The 12,367-nt window shown below is 38.5% G+C and overlaps 1 protein-coding gene across 2 annotated transcripts in view; it reads right to left on the bottom strand.

Moving 5' to 3' along the window:
- The window catches only part of ptpn12 (protein tyrosine phosphatase non-receptor type 12), a 34,890-nt gene that overhangs the window by 7,681 nt on the left and 14,842 nt on the right, over positions 1 to 12,367 (bottom strand). For both annotated transcript variants that reach the window (XM_077709203.1, XM_077709204.1), the window contains exons 4-11: positions 8,464 to 8,583; positions 2,576 to 2,684; positions 2,209 to 2,285; positions 2,037 to 2,132; positions 1,002 to 1,040; positions 808 to 876; positions 673 to 732; positions 456 to 598 (exon numbers count right to left, since the gene is read on the bottom strand). In XM_077709203.1, coding sequence (XP_077565329.1) covers positions 456 to 598; positions 673 to 732; positions 808 to 876; positions 1,002 to 1,040; positions 2,037 to 2,132; positions 2,209 to 2,285; positions 2,576 to 2,684; positions 8,464 to 8,583 — 713 coding nt within the window. The remainder of the gene's footprint in view (positions 1 to 455; positions 599 to 672; positions 733 to 807; positions 877 to 1,001; positions 1,041 to 2,036; positions 2,133 to 2,208; positions 2,286 to 2,575; positions 2,685 to 8,463; positions 8,584 to 12,367) is intronic.

Genomic DNA, 12,367 nt, shown 5'->3' with positions numbered 1-12,367 from the left:
TATTTTGTCACTGTAACCTGCATCATGACTATAGCATGTATGTATATATGTATATGTATGTATAAATATGTATAAATATATATATATATATATATATATATATATATATATTATTTTTTTCTTTATTTTTTATTTTTTTAATATATATATATACAGCGGTACCTCAATATACAAGTGGCCCGACATAGAGAAATTTGAGATACGAGTCAAATTTCAGGCAAATATTTATCTTGAGATATGAGAAAAATGTTGATATTTTCATTTCAATTTGTTTATGTTATGTTACGAGTGCGTTGCCATGCAAAAAAATAAACTTGTATCTCAAGGTACCACTGTGTATAAAAAAAGATTTTTTTTAGAATTTAGAGTAGGAGAAAACACTAAAGAAAAGCTGTAAACGTTTACATTTGGTTTGGGTTTATCACTCCTCTATGGCAAAATCATCAAAAGTGTACCTGCAGTGCACACATATGGGAACGTCATCGTTTTCTTGATATTCTCTCATGAGTCCAATCATGTCCAGGATGGAATCAAACGACGAAGGGACGTCGTGATCGGGCCAGTTGATGTAATGAAACTGAGTTATCCTCCGGCTTTCCTGGAAGACACAAGTGATGCACACTCAGCATCACCCCCCCAACATAAAAGTCCACAGGCGGCATTGAAACCTACATTCTCATATTCCACCACAAGAGTGCGGATAGAGTAGTCCGTCCTGGTCTGCTCTGAATCCTAAACGCAGACATGAGACGCAAACAAAATATGAAAGACACTCTGCCATGGCGCGTACAAAAAAAATGTACTTACACACGAGATCCGGAACGGTCCGAAAGTCACGGGTTCCCCGAAAAGCGGGAAATATCTCTCGCATTTTTTCTGAGAAGAGAGAACGGAACATTTAAGGATAAAACATTGTCATTGGCTTGAGACTCCAAAATAAAAACAGACGGAAAGACTCATTTGAGTTCATGTGGGTGAATTTAAATAAAAAAGAAGCTTACCCTTCCCATCTCAAACTCTCGGCAAGCCATCACAATAACCTGTGGGAAGGATTACAGTGGTTATAACAGAGCAGCTGACTGATTTGGACGGCCTAATCGCCGCACCCACCCAGCATGAACCCCCATCTGGTTGGCCCCATCTGCCTCTTCATTTCTCTCAGCCATATCAAATATTTATTCATCACTAACATCGTCATTTTTCATCAATCATTGACAACATATGTTTTTAAAGCTGGTGGATACTTCATTTAAATGAGGTGGATAATTATTTGTAATGGTGGAACTTCCGTATTTTCCGAACTATAAGTCAAAAGGTCCCATATTACCTCCTGACTACCAGGAATAAAACAATCACATTTATTTTGAAATTCCTTAATCGATGTGAAGTAAATTGGAATATTACAAAAGAGATATGGTATCATTGGAAAGCTTTGAGAACTGAGAAAGTCTCACCATTTTTTTTAGTACTATTAAATACATTTTAGTATTCTAATAAACCACTAGTTATTTGTCACTTTGTTAATAGATGGCGAATCAAAACAAATAAAACATTTTTTCCAATCCACTATCATGTTTTGGGTGTTTTTTCAGAGGATTGGAACAAATTAATTAGTTTTTAGCTCATTTCAATGGGAAACGTTCGTTTGAGTTACGAGAAAATCGACATACGAGCTCAGTCCTGGAACAAATTAAGCTCGTATCTCGAGGTAACACTGTATTATGAGGCATAGCATTGAGTGTGTACGGAGTGTGTAAACTTGACTAAATCTCGAGGTACCACTATATATATTTATAAATTGAGCATGTTTGTTGGCTCCATTCTTGCCTTTCAAGATGGCATGTTTTTTTGTTTTGTATTTTATCAGATAAAATTCCCCCAAAAGTACAACTTATACTGCTATGTTTTTCCCCTTACATTGTGCATTTGTTTTGGGCCTTAGAGCCTGAAAAATACAGTAATAGCTTAGGACAAATTTGAACCAAAGTACTAAAGGGATTCCACTATGCTTTTATAGGCCTGGTGGGAATACTCACAGCGACATTGTACTCCCAGTTCATTCTCCAGAAGTCCACCACGGTATTGGGTAGCGGGCCTTGAGTTGCTATGTAAGCCTCTGGGCCATCCATACCCTGGAAAAGACAGCATAATTCAAAATTACAATAATATTAAAAGATAAGCCAATTTTAGACAGTTTTCTCTTCATACCTTAATGAAATTGGCATTGATGTAATCTGTGTCCTGATTGGTTGTTTTTAATGTCAGCTTCACCCGAGTGTGATCAACTAGAATAAATCAAAAAAAATAAAAACGGAGACATTATTAAAGAGTAGGTATGCCCGAAAAAAAACATATGTACTTTTTAATTTTTTTATGGTGACTTATTACATCTTTGGAGAAAAAAAAATATTTTTCTTTGGGTTAGGTTCAAAGTAGTACGACAAAAACGGGTATTTTTCCCACAAGCACCAACTGCACACGGTTAAGTTCCCATGGCGGCCATCCAAAGCACCAAAAATAGGAGTCGCCCTAACATGGGTGCGTTCCATTGTAACTTTCCCAATCGGTATCTTACATGGAAGAATGTCCTTGTATCGGTTCTTTTTGACGTTTTCTTCTCGCTCGCCAATGCTGGTGGGGTAGATCTTCTCTGTGCGGTATTTTGTGGATAGTCGCCGCAGCCGCTGCAAATAAACAATACCAAAATAGACTCAAATAGTTTGCATTTTAGTTGACAGTGAAGAAGAAATATTTGAGGAGGAATGCAATATAATGGCCCCTCTCACGCCCCCTCATTTCCTTTTTGGAAGAGGCTGAGAAAGTCGTTGCATGCTTGACTTTGTCTCTGGAAGCGAGAGGTGCTTTTATTTTGAAATATTTTTGGATTTGCAGTGGATTTTAAGTCAAGGAGAAAAAAAATGGCGGAACTAATAAAGTGGTACCTTGACATACGTAAAACAAAATTAGATTTAAGTTTAGTTTAAGGTTAGATGACATTTTTGAGTGTGTTTGCATTGTAATCCTAGTCCATTTAAATTTGTTTGTTATGTTACGAGCACGTTGCCGTGCAAAAAGTCCCGCCCCCCTCTCTAACCTCCGGGAAATCTGTCTATTTTAGTTCTATTAAACATATTTAGTATACTATTAAACCACTAGTTATGTGATACTTTGTTAATAGATGGCGAATTAGAACCAATCAAACATTTTTCCCAATCCAATATCCTATTTTTTTGTGTTTTTTCAGAGGGTTGGAACGAATTAATTAGTTTTAAGTTCATTTCACTGGGAAACGTTCGTTTGAGTTACGATAAAATCGACATACGAGCTCAGTCCCGGAACGAATTAAGCTCATATCTCGAGGTACCACTGTAGTGCCGAAAAGACAGTTTAGCAAGCGTCCCCAATGTTATTTATCCCTTGTGACAAACCGCACCCCTTTACAAAGTCCTGGAAATCAGTCATACAGTAGGATCCAAACTCCACAAGTTAACAGAGACCCTGCTTGTAATTACTCTTACTTCCTGTTACATAAAGCTCACATGCACATGTACAAATAATGGAGGAAGCCTGGAGGGCGGAAAAGGGAAAATTAAGCAGACCGGGAGTGGTGGAATGGTCGCACAAGAGCAGAAAGGATAAACAAGGAGATAACAAGAAGAAGAAGAAGGGATGCGCTTAGTAACAAAGCTAATGGCCTTTTTAGAGAAAAAAAATGTATTCCCAGCTTGTACATTCATTCACACACTCGACTGAATGGGAACTAAAAAAAGAATAAATAAGAGCTTCCTAAATGGCAACGTGGTTCTCCTGCCAGCAGCCAATCGTAGAGCAGCAGCCCACAATAACGGAAGGCATTCTGTGCATGCTCCGTGTCCACTAGCGTATACAGCAGCAAATGCAGGGCGTATCCCGCCTCCGCAGACCCCCGTCAGGGTGAGTCACCACATTTACAGACACATTACTTGGGTCTAAAATAACTTGCGGATGCCGGGGACGCTACTGGTCGGAGAGCTGTTACCAAAAGAGCAAAAAAAGGAGAAAGAAACAGAGATCAGGCTTGCTTTAACTCGGCTACCAGATGTGAAATAATCCAAATGTATGAGGTTAATACAGTGGTACCTTGACATACGAGTGGCCTGGACATACGAGCAATTTGATATATGAGTAAAATTTCGAGCAAATAATTAACTTGAGATACAAGACAAATTTCGAGATACGAGAAAGCCAGGTGGCCAAAACATGAGGCTGTTTATGATTTTAGCTTTTTTGCCACATCTCTTGGGTATAACAGATATCTACAAGCACTGGGCGGAGCATTCACATTAGCTAGCTAGCCATTGGCTTTGCAAACGCATGTAAACTGGATCTAATTTAACAGCAACGTCCCAAGGCACTTTGCTGAATCTTCCTTATGTCTTAAGATCTTTCTAAGACTAGTTGGCTAAAATCTATATACACATGTGAATGACAACCAACCCTGTTCTCCCCAATGCGTGGGGCTAAAATCTATATACACATGTGAATGACAACCAACCCTGTTCTCCCCAATGCGTGGAATAAACGAAAAGCTAACGAGATCAAGCGATGCCGCATAGCTAACCTACTTTCTGTCTCCTGGCTGAATAAGCATCGGCGTGCTTGCCTGAATAATTCACACACACATAAACACACACAGATGCACACACACACAAAACACAGCCGCTATTTCTTTCAGTTCAGTCGTAAGCACTGATTGGCAGAGCATGTGTGTGGGGGGGATCGAGGTTTTTTTGTATTTGGGTGGTCAGGAAATAGAGGGTGTCAAGATGAACTGTCTGATTCTCACCTTTCACGCTGACACGTTAGTTAAATGGGTCACTACTTCAAATGCTTGACGCAAGAAGCACACATTCAAGCACCATTAGAGCAGTGAAAGCCTCTCTATATCCGAGTTGGAACGTAAATTTGGACAATGTATTGCTAATATAGGTCAGTGGAGCACTGCTTCAGACATAGAAGGGGGTACACAGTGGCGAGTGGTGAGTGCAATCTGCTTCCATTTAATTAACCACTGGGGTTTGCTTTCCTTTCTCTCCAGTCACTTTTCATGTCTTTAGAGCACATGTGTCAAAGTGGCGGCCCGGGGGCCAAATCTGGCCCACCGAATCATTTAGTTCGGTCCGGAAAAGTAAATCATGAGTGCCGACTTTCTGTTTTAGGATCAAATTAAAATGAAGAGTATAGATGGATATTACATTTCCTGATTTCCCCCTTTTAAATCAATAAGTCATTTTTTAATCATTTTTTCTGTGTTTTTAGTTCAAAAATCATTTTGTAAAATCTAAAAATATATCAAAAGCTAAAATAAACACTTTTAGATTGTAATCCAAGTTTATTTAAATGTGTTTATGTTACGAGCGTGTTGCAATGCAAAAAGTACAACTGTACTACAATCACCGACACGTTTTTGTGTTTTAATAGAAATCGCAGACTTCTCAGTCCTACTTTGTTACAGTATTGTTCGCCCTGCAACAGGAAGCAGATGTGGACCAAGCGCACGTAATCCTAATCATCCAGGACGGGAGCTGCTTGTGTGTTGGTGGTGCGCGCATCACTTCAATCGCTGGGATATTCACAGGCCATAAAGTGGCAACTTGCTAACCTTGTACTCGTAAGCTTCGCTCTTTAACCGAGCATCTGTCATTCCTGTGACGTAGCGTTCAATATACAAGCGGATGCTGACTTTGTGGTCTGGGTCAATTAACTTCTTGTACCTTTCATCATGTTAATTTGACACGGGAAATATATCTATACCTTGGATTCTACTGTGTGAGGAAAGATAGCTACAGTAATCCATTTTTGCACGGTAACGCGCTGGTAACATAACATTTTTGTATTCCCTTCAAAATATTTCAAAAATGATGCACTAAAATAGGATAACGCACGACCACTTGCCAACAAGTAGTATATATATAACTCTCGTATTAACTATTGTCTAAAAATAACTGAAAAAAATGCAACCACTGTATCACAAAAACAAAAAAATAAGTTGTTATTACATTTAAAGCAACTTTAGCATTTAGCTTTTAGCATGTTTCTGAGGTAAGTAGTCCAAAATGATACTATTTTGAAATCGGGCAACAGAAAACCTGTTGGAGACAACTTGTGACTTGTTTTTGAAAGGATTATAAGAATGAGGTGTATATTTATCATCTATGAAAGTTCCAGTGTTATGTGTTGAAGCTAACGGGGCAAAAAATGACATGTTAGTGCGGAGTATGTTTAGTTTTCTTTGTGTCGAGCGTCACAAAAATGTGTCAAAACTAGTAATAGGTCAATAAAATCAGATATTTGTAAGAATTTGCTTCATAAAACCTTGTTAGTTTTATAAAAGTATATAATAACATGGTTGATACACGAGTTGAATCGTCGACTATCAAAATAGTGTGTACTACAAGAAAGTATCATTCCCAATTTCAGACATAAAAAGATTATTGATTTAACCTTCCCTTTACGTTTTATTCATTCTACCAATTGAATGCTTATAAACTCATTTGCAGTTTAGGATTGGTCGCCTTTAGGGACACCATTGCACAAATTGCATGCATATAGGAGAAGCACTTTAGATTTAATGTTTCCCTTTAGGCAACTCAGATAAAGCTCAAACTGCTTAGGCTTCATCTTTTTCTTGGATTTTTTTTTTTTTTTTGTCGGTAATGGGCTACTCCACGTCTGCTTCGGGCTCAGTTCGTGTCGTGAGTCACTGAAGTACTAGTGGCAACCGCACATTTCCAGTAGTTTTGGGTAGTCACTTTCTGGATTTAAAAAGCACTTCCTATGTGAATATTTCAAGTTCTTCCACAACATTTGGCCCAAGTATATAATCTGACTCATTGACCGTAATTATGTGTATAAAAGGTTCTAAATATAAGCAACAATAGGCAGTTCAATTGGCTGTTAATGTCCTAGAGAATAGATGTCCAAGTTTGAAAAACTGGTGCAACCTGCTAAAGTACTTGGTTTGCACTGGGCCGGCAGCCTAACTTAAGTTTTCTTGTTGACTAGGCGACTGTCGGATGAATAATTAAAGAAGAAGAGCGTACGATGTTGCCAGATGTGTGCAAAGTCAGTCAGAGGCCTTGAGTTAATGAATATTTAGCATGGGATTTTTGATTGAAGTATTTCTTGATACATGATTGGCTAATTTGAATGTTAGGACAATGAGAGATTTGTGGTTTGGTTGATAATTGATGCTGAACTATGCTAACGCTAGCTTGAGCTAACTCGTTGTTTTTTTTCTGTTCTATATAGGGAGGTTATGTTATGAAATAGGCCCAAGAAAGAATGTTGCAAGCTCTAGCAAGCAAGAAAGTTGACAAAAGGGTGTGTGATGTGAGAGTTGCCCACGCCGCCATCCCAATCGCTAAGTTGTAAGTCACTTGGCAGTATGACGCAAAAATAGCAACTCACAAATATGAACCTGAGACGAGATTTTGAAATCATGACCTCACCTAAGGTGTGACAGTCTTAAATATCTAAAGTGTTCATTTGATCAAGTTAATGTGTTGCCAATGTAAAAACATATTTTTTAATGAACTCTGCTTCGTTTGTCAACATCAATATGAGCCAATGAGTTACTATTAGATATGATATTGGGATTTTTGTTTTTAAAAATCTGATTAAAGAACTGGATGAAAATCCTTAAATATTGAGTTTTCTATATAGATCTACAATAATGTTTATTTGAGATTGTTTTTATTTCTATGAAGGGAAAATGTCTTTTGAACATTGTTTTTCTTTTCGAAAGGTAACAAAATATCTGTGTTATGTTCAATATCAAAGTGAAAAACTGAAAATATTTGTATAGATTTATTCTAAAATTTTACAAAATGCCTTTGGAGCTAAAAAAAATAGATTTAAAATTGCAATTATTGATTTAAAAAGGGGAAACATATAAAATATAATATACATCTAGAATCTTCATTTTAATTTGATCCTAAAACAGAAAATCTGCACTCAGGTTTGACTTTCTCGGGCCGCTGAAAACGACACGGCGGGACAAATTTGGCCCCCGGACCGCAGCTTTCACACCTGTGGTCAGGGCCAATAGCAGGAAGTAAAAGAGCCATCATAACAAATGCAGTAGCAATAAGGCTGTTACAATGTAATAAGCATTAAGGAACGGGAATGGTTAAAAAACAAAAAGATGGGTTGCTTATTTTTAAAAGGCAACGGAGCCTCCGGCGTGTCTGCGGCTGGGAGACAAAGCTAGGCCACCGTCTAAAGCCTGGAAATGGGAAGGAAGGAGGGGAGGAAGGGAGGGAGGGAGGCAGGCAGAGGACACCGCCTCCTGCGGGACAAATCGGACCGGGACACGGGGACGCGATGCGATGTGATTCGAGCGAGGACGGACGTAGAAACAAGGCAGATAGATAAATAGATAGATGTTGAAAATGGCAATTTAATAGCTGATGTTGCACCCACCATAAAGTCGCTGCCGAAGTTGTCCTCTCCCCTGTCGTCGTCACCCTCAGTCATGGCTTTCACGTCCTGAATAAACTTTCGCAGGATGCCGGCTTGGTCCATCATGCTGGTGTCCGATTCCTGTCAAGATGTGCGACAACCTCTTTTTAAAAAATAAAAGCAGAAGAGGCTGGGGGAAAAAAACAACCCAAAAAGACAAAAGAAAGCGCGGGGGTTGGGGGAATAAATAAAAAAATAAATAGGATTCACGGATCCTCCCAAGAAGTCATCGTCGGTGGGTTCACAAGGTTTCCTTTGGTGTGTTTACGAAAAAATATTTAGATCCCCATGTTGCTTCTTCTGCTTTCATTTTGCTTCTTTTTACAATGCTTTACGGTCGTCCGGAGAAAACTAGAGCTGCGGTCCGGGGTAAAAAAAAAAAAAAAGCACAAAAAAGGAAGTTTCGTAACGCAGGATTACACACGGTATGAAAAGTAGATTGTGTGAGAAATAGAAAATTGAAGCTAAATACTTTTTTAAAAATTGGAAAGAGAGAAACCCGGTCTAGTAAGTCTATCTACCCCTCCCTGTCTAGCTCGATTTCCACATTACTCGCTACTGGGGCACATCCGGACTAGGCGAAAGCAACGCGGAAGAGGACAAACCTCTTCTCAAAAAGCTCGCTGCTTATTGGCGGCAAAGAATAAATGTTCAAATATCATTGGCGGAGGAAAATGTCTCTCCACAAAAAGGGCGACTGTGAATGGCTAGAATTTCCGTCTATATTTCTGACGCGACCTAATATGTCATGAATTTGAAATAGTCGTATTACCACACCAGAAATATGTATATACGTACATTTGGCAAAACAAAATTAAATAAAATAAAAAAGAAAGAAACATGTAAATCATTTTGAATCTGTCTTGTGAGGTTGAATAGAAACCACTTTGATAATTGTCAAAATTTGCCAACAATCATTTTAACAGATGCTGCAACAGGTAAACAACAATAGACAAGGGAGCAGGTTAATCCCAACCCTCCACAATCTAAAATCAGAAACAAAGGCTCAGATAATCCAGTCAGGAAGCCATTACCAGGCTTTTAATCTCCACCACTAACAATGCAGGGATGCGTGGCTAGATATTACGTGAAGGCCAGAAATAAAACGTGGATTAATGGGTCAAATGGCTCCTGGGCAATAGAACAACTCCACAAATAACATGAATCCAAGACAATAACACTCACAGAAAGTCAGATGTTCTCTATTGCTTAATACATTGAATATGAATGAACATGACCTTTACCCTTTTAAAATGTCAAACTAAATTAGAATTAAGTTTAGTGTTAGGTTCGATGAAACTTATTTTTGAGTATCTGCATCGTAATCCAAGTTCATTTAATTTTGTTTGTTATGTTACAAGTGTGTTGCCGTGCAAAAAGTCTAATTTTAGTTCTATTAAACACATTTTAGTAATATTAAACCGCTAGTTATGTGTTACTTTGTTAATAGATGGCGAATTCAAACAAATAAAAATGTTTTTCCAATCCAATATCCTGTTTTTGGTGTTTTTTCAATGGGAAACATTCATTCGAGTTATGAGAAAATCGACATAAGAGCTCAAAATTAAGCTCATATCTCGAGGTACTACTATATTATTAAGCGGCCTTCTAAATTCGATGCTGGCTTTGACCTCAGCCCTGCGTTGGGGCCCCACAATAGTTAGCTATGACAACATCCTGCTGACATGGCTCCCAAATCATCCCTTCTTTACTTTCTCCCTCCATCGTCTTTCCGCCTCTCTCTTTCTCTCGCTCTCTTTCTTTCTGGAATGTGGTGTTCAGAAGCAGCTGAGATGAGGAATGTTGCTGTTACAAGCCCATGCACAACCCCAAGGGGTAGTAGGTGGGAGGAGCCAACTCACGCACACACTAACGTCCATAAGCAAAGGGGAGGTCATTGTGAACATGACAACCTTTTTTTGGATTGACGTTCTGTTGTCAATCTATTCATAAACTTAGTTAAGGTAAAGTGGGCTTTTCAATGCGATCCCAAAAGAATGAAACATCCTCTAATTTTAATTTGAGCAGTGCTAAAAATCTTTAAAAATCAACCATTGTGATCTTTTTTGCAAGATTAATGAATTGGGCCCCACATACATTTTTTAACGGGTCATACAAATATTTCACAAATTACATTGAATTATAATAAACACAACAGATATATCAACCCTTCGAAAATGAAAGTTTGTAAGATTGGAACATTTATGTACTGAGAAACGTTGTTTCTATAAATGGTCACAAAATGCTCCATGCCTGTGTTTATGCGCCCTCTTGTGGATAAAACGCGAAAGTGCATATCCTCCACCTTAGACCATTGACAACCAAAATAGTCTAATCCCGCAAATATCGGCAACAATGGACACATGGCCACAAGAAGACAAATGACTTGGACTAAAACCCCGTTTACCTGTTTTGTCACTATTTTCACTGATTACAGTATTTAAAGTATAGTTAAATTTTTAAATATATGCATTATATTTATATATAAATACATTAGTTGTTTTGACATGCTTATAGCTGTAATATGTAATAAATAAACACTTTTTGATCATTGTACTTGTATACAGGCACAAAAACATGTATTGTGGTAGTTATAATGTAGTGATCTTACTTGGCGGTTTTTCGTTTGTCTCGTCTACATTAACCGTGATATTTGAGGGATTACTGTAAATTTGGAACATTAGGTCAACCTTTTGTGACTACACCACATTATTTTGATAGCTCTCGTGATGTAATATACTCAAAAAGCATGATGCGATTTTGATAAAAGTACGCTAATAGCACATAATATTTACTCTGTAGTGGCACAATAAAAAATGGACAAAACATGCTTATTTCAAATCTTAAAAAGCACCATTTTCAGACTCCTATATGTCTTTGCGGTCTTAACTTGAGCAAAAACGTCCAAAAAATAACATTTCATATCTAAATACAGTAAGTCATCTGAATCAGAATGGCAATCACAATCTCTCCACTAGACGGCAGCATCGGACCATACTAGGAAAACAAGCATGTTTTACCATTTCCCAAGCTAAAGTTGAGCTTTTTTTTAATTGGCTGCCATTCCAACGTACAGGTCCTCCCCTAATACAGTCCTTCAAGCAGGACCCCCCCTAATGGGGTCCTTGGTGGGTGCTGATCAAGATCAAAGCATATTTTCCTAACCCCGGTCACCCCGCTTCCGCTCAGTGATGTCAGCTGTTTTGACTTGCCGAGATACAGGAGCAGACCGGTCAAGACCTGCCTAAAGTCCGATGTAATCCGAACCCCCTTTGTTCCCTCTTGGTCCTTTCCATTTCATTCCGAATTTTGAGCAAAGCCCGAGAAGTAGAGAAGGTTCTGGTTCTCAAAGCTAGTTTTCCAACTACTGCACAGGTCATCCCCCTTTGGACACCTGAGATGTTGTTCCAGTTCAGGAATGTCTTAACAAGAGCCTTGTGGGATTCCCCTGGTGTAGGAATCTCAGAAACTGCTGTTTTTTGTGCAAATGTAGGGTAAAAAGACATCTGGTCCAAAGCTGTCGCAACAGGTAACCTAATTCATACTGTATGTATGTGCATTCCCTTGACGATGATGGCCTTGTTTGAAGACTAATCCACAAAACCACATGATCACATAGGAAACATTTTAGGCCACAAACCCACCCCACCAAAGAGGACCTCCTATGAATCTTTAGTCCCAATTGAACATGACAACCATTGAGCAAATCACAGGGTGCAATCAGTGTCTTACATAATGACATCTCAGCGGTCAGCACGTTCGACTGTAATTTCATTTTACAATCGTTTACATCACAAGTGTGTCCAACATTGAGACGACATAGACTTTGTAGCTTATTCCTACAGAAGTAAAAGCTTTTGGAATT

The sequence above is a fragment of the Stigmatopora nigra genome, chromosome 23 (genome assembly GCF_051989575.1).
Source record: "Stigmatopora nigra isolate UIUO_SnigA chromosome 23, RoL_Snig_1.1, whole genome shotgun sequence".
NCBI lineage: Eukaryota > Metazoa > Chordata > Actinopteri > Syngnathiformes > Syngnathidae > Stigmatopora > Stigmatopora nigra.
Note: the sequence above shows the minus strand (reverse complement) of the source record. Positions and strands in the feature narration are given on the sequence as shown.